This window comes from Pipistrellus hanaki (assembly GCF_964339955.1).
Source record: "Pipistrellus hanaki genome assembly, chromosome: 18".
In the NCBI taxonomy this organism is placed as follows: Eukaryota; Metazoa; Chordata; class Mammalia; order Chiroptera; family Vespertilionidae; genus Pipistrellus; species Pipistrellus hanaki.
Genome location: NC_140520.1, coordinates 2,687,592 through 2,710,083, shown reverse-complemented (window position 1 = coordinate 2,710,083; position 22,492 = coordinate 2,687,592). Strand labels below are relative to the sequence as shown.

The window sequence follows — 22,492 nt, the reverse complement described above, 5'->3', positions numbered from 1 at the left end:
ACAATGAAAGTGGCAGGGCAGACCACGCTCAGATTAACGCTCTGCAATCATTCTGTACTCTCTACCTGGAGAGCGCCCACATCAGGCCAAAGAGCAGGCTGTCTGTTAACAGCCCGATCTTCCGTCACTTCCACAGAAGGTCCTCCACCCGAGGCAGGCTCGTCTTTTTTCTCTCTCCAGCTTACGCAAAGTTCTTTCTACCTGCAATGATTTTTCTCTTGAATCTGCCCAACTTGGAATATCCTCTTTAAATGTCACCTATTTCGCCTTAATAGAAAGCATAAATGACCATCTACTATTTCTTATACAATTCTTTACTATTAGTTATTTAGCAGCATTTTCAGAATCAACCCACTATTTTTTTTCAAAGACAATTTAACTTCACTGCCAGTACTCTGCCAGTCAAACCCCTGGCAGAGGATGCATACCCTTACACACAGAAAAAAGGTCTTAGATCTTGTTCTCAAATAGCAAAGGTTTATTTTTTTAATTCCTTATAAATCTTTCCCCCAAGATCACCTTGGGTGATCTTTACGCAGCAACAGCCCAGGCCAGAATTACCTTGCGGATATTTGCAGAGTTACTTTCTGTTCGTTGGTATGATCATCATGCTATGAAAAGCCAGAGGAGGCAGCCTGGGAGAGAGAATGCTCATGGGATGTAGGAATAAGGAAGGGAGGGGAGGAAAACAGCTTTTCTAAGCACTGGTCTGACCTGTCTCAGCCAGCACCCTAAAATGATTAAAGCGGAGTGAATTTTCAATACCAGTTCTAGAAATATCAGTCTCCCCCATTCCCAATTACCAGAAGTTTCTCTACCTAAAAAGACTTTCAAACTATACATGACGACGGCATCTTCGGAGAGAAAGCTCTAAAGACTATTTCAACTTAAAGTCCATGTAACCTAACACCAACCCTGAGGCACCCTGCCTACAGCAATTTTCCGTTTACTCGGTTTGCTAGCTTTGAGATTATGCAACTCAACACATTTTTAATCTGCATTAATATTTTTAGATCACAGTACTCCACCTTTTCCTAATTTAAATACCATTTAATTCAACAGCACTGAACTTGAAGACAGTTTAAAATGCAAATACCTAAGATAATATGTGACATAAAGTATCCTTTCCTATTTAAAAAGAGAAAGTAAACCTGAAATGGGGAAATTATTATATTTATGTTTGCTGAGACTAGAAATGAAGTAATCAGCTATTAAACTCTGGTTTTAAAAAATAAGTAGTGGTAGTAGTAAAGCTGATTAGAGTGTCTGTCACATGAGTATTAATGTTTAAATGCTAATGTTTGTGCTGCACTTAAATAATTAACAGCAAAGCTTAGAAGATGGATGGCATTTATTACCAGAAAGTCAACAGGTACCACCTATGTGGCACTGATGCCAAACAAGGAAATTATGAATTATCCCCTAGTTTCTGATCCACCGTTCTTACCTACCATCCTGGGTTTCAGTAACAGGACTTCCTGGGCACACAGCTGAGCAAGGCTCCTTGGCCTGCGACTAGGTTCTGGCCAATGAAATGTTAGCTAAGTTACATATGCAATTTCCAGAACGTGTCTTAATAAGTAAGCAACCTGCTCTCCACTTCCTCTCTCTGGAGGGCCAGTTTGACCATGCATATGGCAACACCAAAGGGAATGGCAGGAAGAAAGCAGAATCCTGGGTGGCCTCATGGAACACCTTTGGACTTATTATTTAAGAAACTGTTATTTTGGCCGAGACAGGTTTGGCTCAATGGATAGAGCGTCGGCTTGGGGACTGAAGGGACCCGAGTTCGATTCCGGTCAAGGGCATGTACCTTGGCTGCGGGCATATCCCCAGTAGGGGGTGTGCAAGAGGCAGCTGATCGATGACTCTCTCTCATCGATGTTTCTAACTCTCTCTCTTCCTTCCTCTCTGTACAAAATCAATAAAATATATATATTTAAAAAAAAAAAAAAAAAGAAACTGTTATTTTGTCCTGGCCACTGTCTGTGATGTATGGTGGGTTAGCCTGCAACTTGTGTCCGGTATACTCTGCACTGAAGGAGGCGGTGCATAATAACATCTGAATTACTATCTCCTGCTCTGGACTAAGAAAGAAGTCTATAACTAGAGCACTCCCAAAATAGAACAATTAAGACTATCAGAATTTCCAAGAGAAGAATCTGAGATTCTAATATGTATGTGAAACTAACAACCCCAGATTATTCTTAGGATCTGGCAAGTTTGAGAAGTTTTGGCCTGAAAACAGCACTCAAAAGCAAAGAACAAGCCGAGTTCTACCACCTCCCAAAGTGTATGCACTGGCCACCATCAAGGAAGAAACAAGTTAGAGAGTGGAAGAAGGCAAGCAGAGACCAAAGAACAGAGAAAGACTGAAGTTGCCATGGGAACATGGACATAACGGCAAGAGGGAAAAGTTAGCCTTGAGTCAAACTGAAGGCGAAGTGGGGAGGAGAGGACTGAGACACCAGGGAAGAAAATAGCTCTAAGAAAATAGAAACGAGCTTTGCATGCATTAAAAAAATTTAATATACTTATAATAGCTACATAGTATTTGGTAAAGGCTTGTACCTTCGTCTCAATTTTGCTATGAACCTAAAGTTGCTCTAAAAAGTAAATTATTAAAAACAAAACTTAACACTAAACTAGAAATACACTCTGTGGAAAACCCTATCTGTGGAGGTTGGGGAGAATAATTATTCAACAGAATTCATGTTTCATGAAGAAACCTATTCAAGCTCATTGTTTAAAAAAACAGAAGAAAAGGCTGCCCAGCAATCTTCCTAACCTTGTGGCCTGTGACTAAAAGGTAACCCGGTTTAAAACATTAGTGAAAACGTGGTATGAGCCAAAGGACTATAAGCTATACTTAGAATGCCAGAAAGAACCAAACATACCATTTTTATGCTGTTTTACTTTATAAAACTTCTTAAATATTTTTTCCTTTTATATAACACACTGATGTATAGTTCCTTAAGAGCTTCTCAGTTACCATCAAGCTACAAAGCACTCTTCTATTCTTAATTAGTACCCCCAATTCACTATACAATGTTAGTTAATCAAACATGGCTCCTATAAGCCCATTTTGGGCCCTGCCACAACACATAATAAATGAGTAACATTTGTTGATTTTCTCAGGAACAGTAAACATTATGACGTTATAGTAATAAAAGTAACGTTTTATAAGAATTTCTAAATAAAGTTAAAGAGCTATGACTCTCAATAAGACTTCAATATTATATAAATTTTACAGAAATACTTTTTTTTTAAGCAGAACTTAAAAACACTCATTTGCCAGGTAAGAGAAAATGATGCCATTACAGCAGGTAACACTTTTTAAACTAATCCCCCCCCACAGCATATTCATACACAAACTTTCTTCACTATACACGCTCCAATAGTCTCAGATGGCGATGTCTAAAACAGCTCCCCTTCTAACTTCACTATATTTTCAGCGTTTTTGTTACTTGTTGGTGATTTATGAGAAAATTTAAGACCTACAGCCTTGTTGGTTTGGGGACCAGCAACATCAGCAGCATCCGGGAGCTTGTTAGCAATGCAGACTGTAACACAACTCCTCTTGGAAGAACGGCCTCTTTTAACCTTGGGGAAGGTCACAGACAAAATGGGATCCTCCTCACCTAAAAAACAAAGGCCAGGAAGTGATCCCCACCTACTCTAAAATCCTGTTAGTCCATGAGATGACTAGAATATCCGAAATGCTAATCAGTTTATCAGAGGCCATAGGGTTTTTATAAGGAGGGGAGCCAAATATTGCATACTTATTGCAGAACACCTCAAGGTCTAAAACCATTAAAAATGTTTTTCTAATGACGATAATTGCATGATATAATATCTAAAGTAAAATAATGATAATCCTATCTAATAAAGAGGGAATATGCTAATTGATCCTTACACTGTTGCAAAGATGGTGTCGCCCACAGCCAATAAAGAGAGAATATGCTAATTGACTTTCCCCCCTTAAAGATGGTGGTGCCCACAGCCAATAAGGAGGGAATATGCTAATTGACTGCCACCCCCTCAGAGATAATGGTGCCCAGTCCTCTCAGTCCCAAACAAATTATATTTTACTTCCTGGCCAGTGGAGGTGCGTTTTACAGCAGTGTTTCTCAAACTCTAGTGTGTGTGTGAGTTACCTTGGTATCTTGTTAAAATGTAGGTTTTGATTCAGAAGACCTGGTTAAGGGTCTGAAAGTCTGCATTTCCAGCAAGCTCTCTGTTGATGCCAAATTCATATATTAAGCACAGTTTAAATAGCAAGCTTCTTTAAAAAAAGCATAACTTAAAATATTAAGATGGCTATGGCTTGCAAAGCGCTGGTCTTGATGATGTTTCCAATTTAATTCCCAATTGAGCAACCTAACATTTTCCCAACCTTATCTTACTTCATTCCTTGTGTGGATATGACACTTAATCACTCCATCATTCATAAAAGCTAGAAAACTTGTCATCTGAACTTCCTTCTACCTCTTTGTCTTTATCTCTTCCCGTACCACATGTGGGTGCATCACAAGATTCCATTCTGCACTTTATCTCTTCCATTCTAATGCTGTCCCTGATCACCTATAGGCTAATGGATTCAACTTCTGCATCTCCAGCCTAGACATGTCTCCCAGTCATAGATCCATATATTTAACTACCTCGTAGACATGTCTAACCATAGTCTTTACAGGTACCTCCAACACAAAACACCTCAAACAGAACTCATCAATACCTTCCACCCCAAAACAGCTATCAACCCTGTTCTGACTTTGTGACCAGCACCACCTTCCGCCCATTGTCAAAATCACATCTTAAGATTCTATACTTCTCCCTCACCAAGTGCAAATAATCCCATCTTCTAATGAGTGCTCAAATTTCATTTCTTCCTCTCTGGTGTCAATATCAGTTTGGACATGAATCATTTGTCTGATACCACAGTAACCTAACCAATCTTCTTGCTTTCAACCTCATTCTCCACCCTACTGTGTAATCTTTGCAAACGTAACTTGATAGCACGCCCCTCTTAGAATTCACCAATGATTCCCCATTACCTCTAAGAAAATAATACTAATTTTTTTAGCACATATAAAGCTCTTCACAATCTTGATCTTGTCTATCTCTCTGATCTCAACTCTCACCACCCCTTAAGTCAGCATGTATTCTTGCTACATTAAACTATTCGCAGCTTCCTGAAAGTGCTACATTCTTTAATATCTAAGTGTTTGCATAGGAAGTATTCTTTTAATGCGCTTATTAAGCTAAGTACTAATGTTTCAAGGCTCCACTCAAGCACTATTAAGTGCTTTAAAATGCCTTTTCTAATCACCTCGAGCCTGAGTTAGGTAACACCACATACTGAGCTCCTCTCTCACAACTGTTTTCCCTGTGCATAGCTCTGTGTCTGCTCTCACTTGTCAGATTGCATTATAACCGCTGGCTTATTCATCTTCTCCACTAAACTGAGCTCATCAGTTAGTCCTTTTAAGAACAGAATATGCAGCACATGATAGGTTCTCAATAAATACTTGCTGAGCAAAGTGTCTTGAAATATACTCATGAATAATTATTATGGCTACATATTTAAATTATAACCTCTAGTAATTGCGTCTCTAAGGTAATAAACAATTTACTTCACTTTATTTTTGGCTCAACAGAACTTGATAAAACTTCACAAAACATAGAAGTCCAAAATACCTAAGGTATTCACTTAATTCCCAACAATCTAAAGGTATTTGTTAAAAAATATTAGAATGGCCTCTGAACACTATGTGAAACAGATATTTCATTTCACAGACTAGTGTTAGACAAATGAAAGCACTAGTCTCTTCTCCAATGGCTGAAGGAAGGAAGGAGAATGGTAAATGACGCACATATTGTTCAAGGGGCCTAAGTCTGCAGTCTGCTCCCTGACTTCTACTTACTAGCTACATAACCTTGGATAACAATAAACACCCCTAACCCTCAGTTTCTCTGATGGAAAACAGAGATAAAACTGTCTGCCTACCACATGGGTTGTGTTTAAAATATTCAGATATGAATGTGAAAGCATTGCTATAAATCACAAAGTGCTAAATAAATCTCAACTACTGTGCTAGCTTCCATCCCAACATGTGCCAATGATTCCACCACTGTAAATCTATTACACCAACTTCCACACCACCTCATCCTCTCCCCAGTGACTCAATATTCATAAATAAAATGAAGTTCCCTCACCAAGGATCACCAGAGCATGACACTTACTCAATAGTCCTCAATATTCTCATGTGGTTAAAGTAATCAGTGACATCAAATTTTTAAATAATCTGATATGTTCTTAGAAAGTGGTTATTTTGTAAATATGAAAGTAAATCTCAAGGTAAGTTGTTGGTACAGTCATTGAAATTTCAGCTCCATTGGAAAAAATCAATTGGAAGACAAAAATCAGCAGGGAATATTTAGAGATTATCAGCTCTAAGCATCTTGATCCACTAAGACTAATATTAAAGTTAGAAAGTCATCATAACAAAACCAAAACTCCCACCCCCTCCAAGTTTCCGGCTTCTCGGATATGCTTGCTGGTCTATCAATCAGAAGAGAAAATTTGCTGCAGCTTTCTAAACAAAAAAAGTGCAAGAGCATATTGATTCTGCTCTCAGCAAGATCTTTGTAAATAGGGACTTATGGGGACTCTGGACTACATTAGGAGAACTATTTTCAGTCCCTTCTGCAATATTGATAAAAATAGGATTCCTTAACTTTCAAGGGGCTATCCTCCTTAAAAAAAAAAAAAAAAAAAAAAAAAAAAAAAAAAATCTACTACAAAGTCAGCACTGCGGTACCTGATGGTGGTAACAAGGCCAAATTCCCAGGCGAAGCCCTTTACTGCACATGGCGTTCCAACATCGTGGCAGCCCCATCTTGCGGCCTCTCCACATTGGCTGCTCCTGCTCTCTCTACTGCAGAGAGAACTCCAATTAGAGAAATTCTGAAGCTCAGAGATCTAAACTGGATACTCCCCTCCTTGGAGGCAAGGATGGTCAGAATCATTACAAGATTCAACTAGAGGAGATTTCACATCCAAGTGGCTTGAAACCACTGTAATGCAGACAGCCGAGAGTCTTATGATGCAAGAGTCTACCTACATAAAAAAACTCCTAAGGAAAGAATGGCAGCAAATGATCAGATAACCTGAAAAAAACAGGTTATATTATTATAGCTCTCTAAGAGTGTAATGTTCTCCGTGAAACTTGTGTAGAATTTGTATCTGTAACACAAACTTATAGCTGACCATCCACGTTCACAATCCTTATGAGAAAAGCAAGCAAGAAAAAATCTAGGACGTATTATCAACTTCAGCTTGTGCCCTAACATAACTTCATTGAAAAAAGCGTTTCGTTTGAAAGCACTGTTAGAAGGACAGTTTCCCTGCTGACTTCAGCCCGGCTGCCCCCACCGCGGGGCCAGGCAGGAGCGGTTACGGCCGTCTCCCAGGGCCACTTCCCAGGCACATGGAGGAGCTGCTTCTGGAACAGACTGCCAACAAGTTACTGAAAGAAAAGCAAGAACCTGGCAAATAAGCAGGTCAATGCCCTCAGATGTTTTATTATGGCACAAAAGATTAAGTTTACTAGAGTTACCCTGAGCCTACCGGTTCCAAATCACACCAGCTATGCTAACATTACCTAATCCGAGAGAGAATGGATTTGTTCTCAAGCTGGTTTTCCACAAAGACGTGTAATCATGTGTAAAGCATTTCTTAGACCAAGCAAGTCATATGCCACATCCCAAAGAACTTCAGTAATCAAGATTTCTCAATGAGAAATAAACGATTTGAACCAGTTACCACCATGAGTTTTTATTCTAAGGGCGCTGGTATGAGCTAGCAACAAAAGGAGGGTTGGCGGGTATGGTAACTGTACTTACTTAGTAACTGAACAATGAGGTGGCCTTACCTGAGTGTGGAAATTGGAAATGGTGGTGGTTTCGATATCTTTCTTGCCCAGAATTTCCATTTTCACCGGAGTGTTGGGGAAATTAAAAGCAAAATAGTCCAAGAAGTCCGGGAGATAAGCAGCCGCCCCATGCACTATCGCTAAAGCATAGTAAGCAGCGTTTTTCTCATTTTCACTGAATGTCAAAGCAAGAAACTCCTCAGAGAACCTCTCCATCTCCACGGGAGACAAAAATGAGAGCTCGTCCATGTAAGCGTGCAGGATGAGGGCACCGCCGTTGGACTGGTGCTCCTCGTGGATAAAGTTGCTGAACTTAGTGCCTGTGTTTAGGAAACTTCTCCGGATCGAATGCTCCTGGTGGGTGGCGAAGGGAGTCTGCACGCCCTGGGGCACCCGGTACTCCTGCATGCCCACGTCCAGCCGGCACAGCTGCTCGTCCTTCAGGTACCCGCAGGCCTCCGTGCTCACGCCCGGGGTGCTGCTGGCCTGGCCCTGGGCGGGGGCCTCCTGGCTGATGCGCGTCAGGCCGGCGCACACAGTTTGGACTTCCTTGTTGTACATTTTAAGGCGTCTTCCTCGCATGTCTTCTCGGTGTTTCTTTTTCTTTTTCTTCTTTATTTTCTTCAACACAAAATCATCCGCTCTCTGGGTTTTCCCGTTCTCATCCGGTGTTTCTGGCCACAATAATTAAAAAGAAGTCAGTTGCTAGGTCTAGTGTCAACATACAAACTTCTTAAGGTACTTTATATCAAATTAAGTAACCTATTCTTAGTTTCTAGGAATTTGCCATTATTACAGCGAACATGTTTATAAAATGAGACAAAAATCTTAAAATACAGTAATATTCTGGGTTGAAGATTATGCTAAAGAGTAGATAATGCAAAGGTCAGCATATAATATGACCTGCAATCAAAAAACAAAAGGAATTAGAGAAGTTACTGATTTCACATATGTTATGCAGTATGGTAACTACTGGAAAATCTACATTGGAGCTCATCATATTTTGCTATCAGTCTACACATTACTATGATACATATAGGTGAATCAAACAAAGACAAACTGAGCTGTAAGACACCATTTTGCCTACAAAATTGGCAAAGACTTTTTTTTTTGCATTCTCATGTGCGGTTGCTGGAAGTATCAACTAGTACAACTTTGATGAAGGGCAATTTGGCACTCTCCAAAATTATTATGTGCCAAAGCCTTGAAAATATTTCTAATTCTCAGACCCAGAAATTCCACTCCCAAGCAAAAATAACCTAAGAAATGACTGAAGACACATAAAGACATCAGAGAGCACTAGAGGCCGGTGCACGAAATCCGTGCAAGAGCAGGCCTCCGCCCCCGCTGCCTGCACCGGCTGCCCTCTGGGACCCGGGACCAGGCTTCCCGCACAGCCCGGCTTCGTCCGGAAGGATGTCCAGTCTAATTAGCACATTATACTTTTATTATTATAGATTAGTTAGGAAATCCCCTAATTATCTAATAATAAGATACTGATTAAACTCTGGTACTTACATATGATAAAATACTACCCAGCCACCACTAGCAGGGTCCCCTAAGACCATCGGAAAACATATTTACATTACGATTCATAACAGTAGCACAAGTACAGTGATGAAGCAGCAGCGACAATAACTTTATGGCTAGGGTCACCACCACAGGAGGAGCTGTGTTAAAGGGCCGCGGCATTAGGAAGGGTGAGAATCACTGTGCTAGATGCTGGGGAAGCTCTCCTTGGGAGGTGACATTTAGACTAAGTCCTAAGCAATAAGAGATGATAAGCATGTTTTTGAGAGAAAAATATTCCAGGGAGAAGCCAAGTACCCAGAGAGAGGAAAAAGTCTGACTTCCCTATAGGTATTTTGTATACATACAACACAGAAAAATAACTGGAGAAGTGTTAATGGTAGTTATCTAGGCTGGTAGGATTATAAAAGTCTAGCTTTCTTCTTTTTTACTTACATTTATTTTCCAACTTTCTACAAAAACATGTATTATTTTCATAATTAAAAATGTATTTTTTTGCTGAAACCAGTTTGGCTCAGTGAATAGAGCATCAGCCTGCGGACTGAAGGGTCCTGGGTTAGATTCCAGTCAAGGGCACCTTGATTGTGGGCACATCCCCAGTAGAGGGTGTGCAGGAGGCAGCTGATCGATATTTCTCTCTCATCATTGATGTTTCTAACTCTCTATCCCTCTCCCTTCCTCTCTGTACAAAATTAATAAAATATATATTTTTTTTTAAAGAATTCTTTTTTTTTTTTAATATATTTTATTGATTTTTAACAGAGAGAAAGGGAGAGAGATAGAGAGCTAGAAACGTCGATGAGAGAGAAACATCGACCAGCTGCCTCCTGCACATCCCCCACCGGGGATGTGCCCGCAACCAACGTACATGCCCTTGACCGGAATCGAACCCGGGACCTTTCAGTCCGAAGACTGACGCTCTACCACTGAGCCAAACCGACTTCGGCAAAAAAAAGAATTCTTCAGGATTAAGTATCAGGTATTGCCCTGGCCAACCTTCAGGCACAGTGTGGTATGTCCTGTAGAATTTATCCAGCCAGCCACAGTGTTTCTGCAGTGTTGCGATATTACTCCCACCAATCCTATCACTATCCGTGGGAAGAACAAGCTCAATAAATTTCACAGTAAAAGATCTCCTTGGTATAAAATATGTAAATATATGATAGTTGCGGGAGTCTGTACAAAATCATTCTAACAACCAGATACACGGGTTATAAAATCTTCAAAAAAAAATGTTTAAGTGCAAATCAAAGACTTCAATGTGATAGATACCAAATGATTTTCATTCTATTTAATACTTGCATTTAAACAACAAAAAGAAAACCATTTGCAAACATCACTTGTAATTAAACTGAGATCATTTAGCAAAATAGGCATGTCTTACTTACTGGCCAGAGAAAAAGCACTCCTTTTTTGGGGGGAGCAAAGGAGGGTCATTTATCCTCACCTGAGGGTATTTTTTCCACTGATTTTTTGAGAGAGAGAGTGGAAGGAAGGAAAGGAGGAAGAGAGAAAGGAAAAGATCAAAGTGAAAGAGGCACATTGATTGGTTTCCTTCCCGCTATGCCCTGTCTGGGGCCCTGGATGAACCTACAATCCAGATGGGTGCCCTTGACTGGGGAATCGAACCCTCAGTGCCCAGGCAGACACTCTATCCACTGAGTTACGATGTCCCAGACAGAAAAAGTAATCTTTTATTCTACACACAACTAGGTCTTTGAGAGTTAATTAAAACACCTAGTAACAGTCATTTATATTTCTTACCAAATAAATCTAAATACTTTTCCTATATATCCAATCAGTAATTTAGGCAATTCTCCCAAACAATTAAATGTTAATGCCATTAAATATAAAGGTTAAACCAATTTTTTAAAATTATCTAATTACTCATTGTAAATGTTTAGCAATTTCACAGAAAAAAAAAAAATCTCTGAACAGGTCCTGTTATTTTAAGCTTCAGAGGATGCATTGGTATGCAGAAGGTGAATTGTGACCTAGATCCAACAGTGAAATTAACACCAAAGAGGTGCCTTGATTGTAACACGTCTTCTATATTACTATCAAATTACCAATGGTATTCCTAACATGGCCAAGTCTCTGTGGGTTTTATTCCAAAACTCATTATATGAGAACCATTCAATTAATTCAGCATGGTCCATCTCAAAACCACCACCACATAAGGAAACAAAAAAGCCAAAATTGGTTTTAATCTCATATTTCAACGTGATAAAAGTTTAAAATGTGACATTCAATCGATCAATTCACTAATCCTGTTTTTCAAATTTTGATTTTTATCTAAAGCTAAGGCTGAGATAGAGAAAGCTCACCTTTGATTATAGAGAAATTTGAGACAACTTGTATCACACTAGCTAATAAATTTCCATGAATAAACAAATATTAATTTTAAGTTATTATGGTGGTGACTAATTGAGAATGGCACACATATACGAAGTTGTTAAAGGTTATTATACTAAGTTAGCCATCACTGCTTAATGGGGGTATCGAGGTTGCCTTGCCTTGAATTAAAAATGTTATTTAAAAGTCAGTGTCTCTGCAATATAAATTATATCAAACAAATATGTTGTACATCTTAAACTTACATAATGTCATATGTCAATTATATCTCAATTTTTTAAAAAAATCAATGTCTAAAAATCTTTCCCTTTCTGGGAGAGTGTTTGTGGTCCAGGAAAGAATGTAATCAGACCAACTACATTTAAATAAAAAGAAAACAGCCTGAAACATTATATGTTATTTATATTAGGTTACCATGTCAGTATGTGACAACCAAGATTCAAGCTCTTGCTTGTCTGACTCCAGAACTCCAACCCTTCTGACACATTCCATCCTGTTCTCTCTCTGCCTGCTCCACCTCCTCCTCTCTGCAGCGCTCCCATCGAGGATCAACCGAAACCACCTCATCACATAAAAAATAAAAAAATAAAATCACCTCATCACAATGAACGGACCTGAGGTGCTTGGAGGAACCTCTAATAAAGAGAACGTTACTTCAACTAATATGTCACTGGGTGCCCACTACACAATTCTGCATGATCATAACGATAGCGTTATGTTATGTTATGTTATGTTATGTTATGTTATGTTATAATACAAAAATACAGACATGTTCATGGCCTTCCAGGCTTCTCGGCCTCTCTCTGAGTAAGGAAAAGGACGGCCAGGAAGTCATTGCTCTGATAAATGAGATTACCTGTTCACTTCCGTTCTCTCTATAATCCCGAGTAATTCCCCACTCTCAGCACCAAGACAATCAACTGTTTCTGGATTTAAATCCCTGCCAACAGCTCTTTGACATCATAGAAAATTTCAATTAGGAGTCTGCCCTCGAGACACTCCCCGTGAGAGCGGTAGGACAGCTGGGCAGAGATGAAAACGGTGAGAAAGGCAGGCTGACTCACTGGAAATACATGACAGCAGCCCTGTCGCTTAATGGCATTGGAGAAGAGAGCTACAGGAATCACTCACCCTTTCCTTTGTTAAAAAACGTCACTGCAATAACAACTTTAACCGAGAATAATTAGAAAGAAGCGTCACTTCCTTTGATGGGTTTTGTGGAGGAAGTCAGTTCTATGCTTTGAATGCAGTTAAAAGGGAGAGGAAAATAATTAAGATTTCAAAAGACCCAGGTAACTCAAGACTCAAGCCTGTTCCTTACAAGAAATAAAATTTAAAAAAAGATTTCTATCTCTTAACATGTGATATCTTCTAGATTCAGTTTACCACTTTCTAATTAGAAAATTTTAAGCATGTCACTTTACCTCTTCAACAATCATTTTCTGTACCATTCTACAGAAAAAGCAAGTTTACCTTAGTACTTACAAAAGTTGAAACTTTTGTTTCAACTACTTATGAGCAGCTAACTCCAATGCCTAGCATCCGGCATTCCCGGTGAACTATGCGGGAGCTGGGACTGAGCACTGCGGCCTGGTGTGCAGGAACGAGTGGCCTCGGGTCTGCAAACTTCCATAAAAAGCTCTGAGGCCCTCTGATCTGTCTCACAGCTCTCCTCGCGGCTGCAGTGCCCACTCTGCTGCAGACCGTCCATCTGAACGGTGGAGTGGAACTCCGCTGAAACTCTACTCTGGACACTGAATCTGAGCTTCATGTGACATTCATATGTCACGGTTCTCCCCAAAAACATTTAAAATATATATATAAAAAAAATTAAGAATATATTAACTGTAATATATAAAGGATTCTCAATTCAATTAGAAAACGGGCAAAAAACAGACATTTTAATAATGAGGATATATGGACGGCAAACAATGACACAACTATGTTAAATATCACTAGCCATACATCTATCAGAACAGATAATGTAAAAATCTGACAATAACAGACACTGGCAAGGACGTGGAGAAAGCGGATCTCTCTTGCACTGCAGGCGGGACTGTGAAAGGGAACAGACTGTCTAGAATAGGGGTGTCGAACTCAATCAGAGAAGGGGCCAAAATCTAAAATCCAGCCTAAATCGCGGGCCGAATGGTTTACTGAACAGTCATAAACTGACAATGTCATAAACTGACAGCGGAGTGCAGTGATGACAGTGCGGTGCGGGCCACATTGCAAGGCCTGGCGGGCTGGATTTGGCCCGCGGGCCTTGTGTTTGACACATGTGGTCTAGAAAATAGATTGGCAATGTCTTTAAAAAAAACAACTAAACACACTCTTACCGTAATACCTAGCAATTGCATTCCCAGAGAAATGAAAATTACATCCATACATAAACCTGAATATCAATGTTCATAGAAGTTCTATTCATAAGAGCTAAAATGAAAACCAAATGTCTTTTAAGAGGTTAAGTAGTTAAACAGTGGCATATCCATGCCACAAAATACTACTCAGCAATGAAAAGGAGTGTTACTAATAAATGCGGTAATTTGAATGGATCTCAAAAACACCATGCTGAATGAAAAAATCTCAGAAAATGACATACTTTATTATTCCAATTATAGAATATTCTCAAAATCATGAAATTATAGCCCTAACCGGTTTGGCTCAGTGGATAGAGCATCAGCCTGAGGACTAAAGGGTCTGGGTTCGATTCCAGTCAAGGGCCCGTGCCTGGGTGTGGGCTTAATCCCAGTGTGGGGTGTGCAGGAGGCAGCAGGTCGGTGATTCTCCCTCTCCCTCCCTCTCTGAGATCAATAAAAATATATATTTTTTAATCATGAAATTAAATATTTAATTTAATATATATATAACTTTAATTAATATATATATATATTAAAGTTAAATAAATGGTTGCCAAAGAATAGATTAATAGTTTCTAGGGTTCGGGGGAGGTGAGGAGACAGGAGGTGCCCAAGACTAGACATGGATAGCATGAGGGGGTGTTAATGGTGTTGGAATAGCTGTGAATCTTGATTGCAGTGGTAGTGGAATTAATCTACAGGTGATAAAATGTCACAGAAGTACACACACACACACACCCCAATGTCAATTTCCTGGTGTTGATAGTATGCAATAGTTATGTAAGATGTAACCATTGAAGAAAAGAACTGGTCTGTACTATTTTTGCAATATGCTGTGACTATTGAATTACCTCAAAATAAAAAGTTAAAGTAGTTCCTAATTATCTGATAAGTCACAGGGGTCTTCAAACTGCGGCCCGCAGAGGAGTCTGATCCGGCCCGCCAGGTTTTTTGGGCAGTGAGCGCAGCCGAGGTGTTACAGTAGGAATTAGTAGTTCATATAGTCCGGCCCTCCAGCTCTCTGAGGGACCATGATCTGGCCCCCACTTTAAAAAGTTTGAGGACCCCTGTGATAAGAGAAAGGAAGTCATAGCTTTTTTAAAATATATATATATATATTATTAAGTTTTTACAGAGAGGAAGAGAGAGGGATAGAGAGCTAGAAACATCGATGAGAGAGAAACATCGATCAGCTGCCTTCTGCACACCCCCCACTGGGGATGTGCCCACAACCAACGTACATACCCTTGACTGGAATCAAACCCCAAGTCATAGCTTTTTAAATAACAAAGGTCTAGCCACTCTCCTTATTAATCTTAGAGTTGCTTCAAGGATGAAGCAAGATTAAAAAAAACAAAAGACAGTTTTAACAGTGCCTCTAATATCAGCCAGACACTGTTTAAGTGCTTCCCCATTTAAACCACATAACAACCTTATAAAAGCAATACCACAGCCTTACTCTACGGCAGGAAAAGTGAAGCTGATGGCGGTTAAAGGAGTCTGCCATGGTCACACAGTAAGTGGCAGAGCCGAGATTTAAACTGAGATGGGCTCAGAGGCAGGCCTCCTGCAGGCCTCCGTGACAAGTATAAAGATGCTCAGCAAAAATAAAAAAGGTTTCAAAGTGCGTGCAAAGCCTGGGTTACTTATTGATTTATTAGAGAGAGGAAGCGGGGGAGAATAGAAGAGAGGAAAGAAGAGAGAGGAAGGAGAGAGAGAGAAAAGGAGGGAGGAAGGGAGGGGGAGAGAGAGAGGATTTGTTGTTCCAGTTATTTATGCATTCACTGGTTGCTCCTTGTATACTGACCGGGGACTGAACCTGCAACCTTGGCATATCCAGAGGAAGCTCTAACCCTCAGAGCTACCCCGCTAGGGCAGAGCCTGGATTACACCAGGTTATTTTCTGTAGGGTTCTAAGAGTGTAGCTCAGTTGATTGTCATCCTGTGCACCCAAAGGTTGCCAGTTTTATTCCTGGTCTGGGCAAGGCCCAAGCTGCGGGTTCCATCCTAGGCTGGGGCACATGTGGGAGGCAACGGATCAATGTTTCTCCTTATCTTCATATGTATGTATGAAAATATACACATACAAAATGCCCGTGCATGTCATGTATCCGGAAAGCTGTATTTGTTTTTCCCACAATGTATTTAGCCAGGAAGCTTTTCCCCACCAAAATAACATTCTCATTCAAACGTTAAAATATTTAAACTAGACTTATTCTGATCATTTCACAATATATACAAATATCAAATATTATGTGTTCACCTGAAACTACTGTAATGTTATATCGCTATTTTTTTAATCTTCACCCGGGGATTTTTTAAAATTGATTTTAGAGAGGGAGGAGAGTGGAAGGAAGGAGAGGAAGAGAGAGAGAGGGAGAGAGACATCCCATAACTCACTCCCAACTGCAACCTACATATGCTCTGACAGGGAATGGAACCTGCCACCTTTTGTATACAGGATAATACTCCAACTGACTGAGCCACCCGACCAGGGCAATTATATCTCAAATTTTAAAAAAGTTTAAATGACTTGATCTTAACCCACTTGTCTTCTTTATGTATTGGCAACTGCTTCAAGCTACACTCTGCAAAAGGAACTACTCAATTATAAATTAATTAGAATTAAACAAAATTTAAAATTCAGTTCCTCAGTCACACTAGCCACATTACAAGTCTTTTAGACTTGCCTCAGCCTGGCCAGTGTGGCTCAGTGGTTGAGAGTTGACCTATGAACCAGGAGGTCAAGGTTTGATTCCCACAGGTTGGGCTCCATCCCCAATAGGGGGCTGCAGGAGGCAGCTGATCAATGACTCGCATCATTGATGTTTTTATCTCTCTCTCCCCCCTTCCTCTCTGAAATCAATAAAAAGGCATTAAAAAACAAAACAAAAAGACGTGCTTCGGGGGCCGCAGATGACTGACGGCTGCCATGTTAGCACAGACACAGAATATTGCCATCATCGGAGGAAGCTGTTGGTTGGACAGCACCGGGTTAAAGGTTTGCTTTTGTTTTTTAGAGAACAGGAGGCCTGAGCAATCTCCAGAGCAGCAGCTGTGAATTATTTACATGGAATCACCACTGGCCCCCATAAAGGGAGCCGGGAATTCTTCCTGGGACTGGCTGCTGCCCTCTCCTAAGCAAAGAGGTGGGAAAGGGACGGCAGAGAGAGCAGCCTTCCCGCGGGGAGAGAAGCTGGTACTGGGATCCAGGACATCTGGGTTCTACCCCTAGCACCCTGGCCGGCAAACGGCGGCTCGCGAGCCACATGCGGCTCTCTGGCCCCTTGAGTGTGGCTCTTCCACAGAACACCACGACGGCCTGGGCGAGTCTGTGTTGAAGAAGTTTAAAAGTGTGGCTCTCCAAAGGAATGTCCATCGTCCTACTGTTGATATTTGGCTCTGCGGACTGATGACTTTGCCAACCACTGGCCTAGTAGCTCAATGATTTGTTTGAAAATTTTAAAATATTTGTTCTTGGTACTACTTTGGGCCTCAGCTTTTTCCTCTTTTACCACATAGATCTGAGTTGGGTGAGCTCTAAAATTACCTCCAGCTCTGTATGGTTAAAACATAAACACACCCATGAAGTGAGAAGAGAAATAAAGGTAAAAATTAAAGAGAACTAGATCATTGCACATTGATGGTGGAACTGGCCCTCGGGTCAGCCTGACGCAAATCCTAATCCTGAGATTGAGACTGGGGTACCACCAAAGGGAGAGAGATTTAACTGAATTCAACAAATACCATCGGGCAATTATTTGCAATGAACTGTGCTATTTGGAAGGAGCATTCAAAATAAATAATGATGGGTCTTAGTCTTAAGTTTGAGCCTAAGACCAAGTTTGTGAAGAAATCCAACAAGACTTAAGATTCGAAGACGGTTCGTTACATGTCAACAGCCTAACTGGCCCAGGCCTGAGAAACACGCAGTATCTTCAAATCTTCTTAAGATGCAACTGACAAATGACATAAAATCATACACGAAGTACAGACTCAGGTCATAATCAAAATCCATACAGCCGCCCTCCTTCTACGGGAATATAAACAAATGCTACAGGTCCTTGGAGATGGGGAGACACGATTGCGCCTGTCGGACCCACACTTCATTGGGGAGCCCCACATTCCGTGTCAAATATTCTTGACTTTGCATCGGAGTAATTGGAATGAAGTGAATTATCAATGGGTTGTGCCAGACAAAATAAAAATGCAACCGGAATTCTAGCCTCTCATGCATTCCTTCCTACTGCACAGCCCACTTTTAAGGGGCCTGGTTGGGTCCTACTTCCTAGGATCGAAGGAGAGAGACAACCTTCCCCAGCCCGTTTCTGAGAACTAAGACCTACCATGAAAATCAGAACTGATTTTTACCTCCAGATTTAAAAAAAACACACAGCAGCACGAAGGTAAGCTGCGTTGGCCATTTCACCCTGCAGGATCTGGGGCGATCCGTCCCTACGAATTCAAACTCCTTCCAGCCCCCCACACACCCCCAGGGAAGGCTGTGGAGCGGAGGGGAGGGTGGGCATTAAAGCAGCCACCGAGGGGCCCGGGAAGAAAGGGTTTTTACTTTGGAAAGGCAGGGTTTTTGTGTGTGTGTTTTAATGCGCCACCTACGAATCCCACGCCTAGGACCGCATCGCGCGGAAACCCTGGCGGATTTGAAAACAAACGTTGGTCCGGGCTCCGGGCGGCCGGTCACTGACAGCTCGGCCTGGAAACCCGGAGCCTCAAGTAGGTCAGGCGGGGCCCGGGGAGCGGGGCCCGGGGAGCGGGGCCCGGGGAGCGGGGCCCGGGGAGCGGGGCCCGGGGAGCGGGGCCCGGGGAGCGGGGCCCGGGGAGCGGGGCCCGGGGCCCGGGGAGCGGGGCCCGGGGAGCGGGGCCCGGGGAGCGGGGCCCGGGGAGCGGGGCGGGCGGCCGGGCGGCGGTCCCCGGGCGGCCGGGGCGGGAGGGCTGCGCCCGGAGGGAGGGGGAGAGGAGGGGGAGAGAGGGGCACCCGGGGCCGGGCTCACCTCGCCTGGGGGCCTTGAGGAGCGGCAGCCCGGCGGCCCGCTCGCCGTTCTCCTGCTTGTCCTTGTGCTTGAGCTCGGCCGGCCCGCAGGCGCCGGGCTCGCCGTCCGCGCCGCGGTGGTGGTGGTGCCGGTGCCGCTCCCGGTGGCCCTTGTGCCGGGGCCCGGCCGCGCTCACCGTCAGCGGCGAGAAGGTGAACAGGGCCGACGTGCCGGGGGCCGGCAGCGCGGCGGCCACGGCGGGCCCGGCGGGCGCCAGCGAGGGCGGCGGCGGCGGCGGCAGCAGCAGGGGCTCCACGGGGCCCGGCAGGGACGGCGGCGCCGCGGCTGCTGCATTCGGCGGCGGCGGCGGCAGCGGCAGCGGCAGCGGCCCGGGGTGTTGGCGGCTGCGACGCCGCCGGTGAGAGGCGGCCAGAGCGGGGTCCTGGCTCGGCCGCCCCCGCTTCTCCTGGGACCCCCCGCTGCTCGCCCGGCGCTGCCGCTTCACTCCCCGCGGCGAGGCCCCGGCGTGGGGCTTCTCCTTGCCGTCTTTGTCCGGCTCCTCCGGCGCCGCCACCGCCCGTACGACGCGCACCGCTCCGACCTGCGCAGCCATTTCACCCACAAACACACATTTAAATGGCCCGACCGCCCCCCCGTCCGCGTAGCGCGCAAGCGCATCCCGCGCACGGCCCGCTGGGCATTGGAGTCCCTCCGCCGCCCTCCGCTGCTCGGCGGAGCCCGGGCCGGAGCTGAGCATGCCGGAAACGGCCGCTCGCCGCCGCCGCCGCCGCCGCCGCCGCCGCGCCTCTCTCCACAGGCCTCTCCGCCCGAGCGCTAGTGTACGGCCCCCCGCGCCGCGCGGGGCCTCCTGGGAGCGGTAGTCCGCGCGCCCCAAGCCGCCTCCTCTCCTCTCCTCTCCGCTATTGTACGGCCTCCCGCGCCGCGCGGGGCCTCCTGGGAGCGGTAGTCCCCCCGCCCCTAGCCGCCTCCTCTCCTCTCCTCTCCGCTATTGTACGGCCCCCCGCGCCGCGCGGGGCCTCCTGGGAGCGGTAGTCCCCCCGCCCCTAGCCGCCTCCCCGGCTGCGGGGGCGGCGAGCGGAAGGAGAGCGTGCGCCGAGGCACGCTCCGGGCTGCGACGCAACCGCCGCTGGGCGGAGTGGCCGCCAACCGCCCTAACGGCCCAAACAGTGTCCACGGCTCCCCGAGTCCACTGGCGGCGCGCTCCCATCGTCGTCTTCCCGTCCTCCTCCGTCATGCGGCGCGGACGAGGCGGTCTCCATAGCTACTTTGCTGTCGCAGGTTCCTCGCCTGACCTTTGTGAGGCGAAGGAGCCTCCGGCCTTTTCTCCTGGAGCAGGCGAGGCGGTGGAGAGGAAAGGGGGGACGTCGTAGGGATAGAGTGAGGGCGGCTTTGCTTTTTCCAGTTTAACGGGGCTGCCGCTCGGGGACGTTTGGACCCCGCCCGCCGGCGTTGCCATGGTTACCGCGCCTGGCGTGGCGGGGCCGGGGCCGCCGGGAGCCGGAGCGCCGCCCCGCGGGGCCGGGAGACACATGCCTGCAGTGAGGGGGGCATTCTGGACGGAAGAAAAATGTTTTAAGTGTTTTTTTAAGGTTTTTTCCACATCGTAAGCATAAGGTTGCCTACATCCGTGCGCCTGTCGGAGCGCGCTCCCCGGATCGCCGCCGCTCACCGAGGCGCCGCGCACAAGTTCACGGACAGCGTCAGAGTCGCTCAGGTTTCACCCGGGATCCTTTCAATGCCTGTGGTCCTCGATGAAGGTCATTTGTTGACAGTCGGTTCCGATGAAGTGCTCGGGCCAGAGGACTGTGGTTCGATGCCAGCGGTGCCCGGAACGCTCCCGCGATGCATCCAGAAAGGAGTTCGTTGAGCACCTGCTGTGTCCATCGCGCTACAGCGGACAGGCGGCCGGGTCTCGGCCAGCTCACGCCCTGACCGGGCTTCCCACCGAAAATACGGACAGACAGATGCTCTTTCCGTATTTCCTGCTTCTGGAAGCCATAGACTTTTTTTTTTTTTTTTTTTTTTTTTTTAAGCAGTTAAATCATTTCGGAGAACTCTGGAGAATCCTTTGTAATAATTACGTAGTTGTTACATAAAATTAGAATGGAAAGATCAGACGATATTCTTAAAATATGTAAGATCCATATTCATTTAGGAAAAAAAAAAAACCCACAAACTTTAAACTAGTCGCGCTTCTGATTGGCTGTAAGTTGCACATGTTTACACAGAACCTGTGAAATGAAAATGCTACCAAAAGATAGCTATTTTGTTAATCATTCTAGATTTGGGGATTGGGTAACTGGTTAAAACTTATCAAGGATGTAATTGAACGTCTGTTTAGTTGATATGTACAAATAAAAAGATTATAGTCATTTTTTTTTTACATATTTTATTCTCTTAAATATAACTTCTTACTATTCTAGTTTCCCACAACATTTGGGAAGATGTTCAAGGTATACTCCACTTAGGCAAAAATAACTCCCAGGGGACAGTCATTATCATAAGCAGCGATTTTGTATTTCAACCACAAGATAAGGTTTTTAAAAAAAACATTTTTATAGTAATTTCTGGCAATGTAGACATTTAATTGAGATCCAATTCTTACCAATCCTTTCAAGTTTATAGTTATGTAAAAAGTAAAGTCAAATATAAATAACTTTCAAAAATGAAAAAATCCATTCCCACACCCTTTCTCCTATGGCATTCCCTCCAGAAGCTGAAGTGGCAAGCTTTCTCTCCTGTTTCCAACCCAACGCAAATGAGATTAAAACTTCTGACACTATTTGTGCATTGCTTTTCTTAAGAGCTGTTCCCACATTACACATCTGCACCGTTGACATTGCGCATACAGAGCGCTTCGTTTAACGAGCGATGTTCTGGTAATTTTTCTCAGCCTGTAGTCCACAGTTCTGTTAAACATTCCAACTTGATGGTGGATTCCTTGGTCCTTTGGGTTTTGAAAAACGATTTGCAAAACCTGGGAACAAAAACAAAGCTGAGGGTGAAAGGGGGGAAAGGATTAATACGTACAAATTGCCAGTAAAAAGTAGTCATGGGGATATAGAATAGAGTCCATAAGAACGTAATTACTCTGTAGGGTGTCAGATGGGACTTATCCTGGCCAAGGGAAAATAGTCAATAATTTAATTACTCTGTGTGGTGTCAGATGGGACTTGCCCAGGTGATTACTTTTCTAATCTCTATGTTGTACACCTGAAATTATTATAATATTGTACATAAACTTGTTATTGAAAAAGTACAAATTTTAAAAATAAAATTGAAAAAAGATTTTTGTATAGAA

At 43.7% G+C, this 22,492-nt stretch overlaps 2 protein-coding genes across 11 annotated transcripts in view; both read right to left on the bottom strand.

Moving 5' to 3' along the window:
• RSBN1 (round spermatid basic protein 1) overlaps positions 1–20,049 on the bottom strand; it is a 28,459-nt gene extending 8,410 nt beyond the window's left edge. Inside the window, exons 1-2 of the mRNA XM_084866193.1 lie at positions 19,192–20,049; positions 7,935–8,608 (exon numbers count right to left, since the gene is read on the bottom strand). Coding sequence (XP_084722319.1) covers positions 7,935–8,608; positions 19,192–19,927 — 1,410 coding nt within the window. The 5' untranslated portion in view covers positions 19,928–20,049. The remainder of the gene's footprint in view (positions 1–7,934; positions 8,609–19,191) is intronic.
• A 215-nt stretch (positions 20,050–20,264) lies between these two features.
• The window catches only part of PTPN22 (protein tyrosine phosphatase non-receptor type 22), a 37,733-nt gene continuing 35,505 nt past the window's right edge, over positions 20,265–22,492 (bottom strand). For 4 of the 10 annotated variants that reach the window (XR_014793367.1, XM_084866182.1, XM_084866183.1 and 1 more), the window contains exon 21: positions 20,265–22,168. Coding sequence is in view for 7 of the 10 variants with exons in the window: in XM_084866182.1 (XP_084722308.1) it covers positions 22,104–22,168 (65 nt within the window). In the remaining 3 variants the exon portion in view is untranslated. Of the gene's footprint in view, positions 22,187–22,492 lie in introns of all 10 variants that reach the window. The other 6 variants (XM_084866179.1, XM_084866181.1, XM_084866184.1 and 3 more) reach the window with 3 other exon arrangements.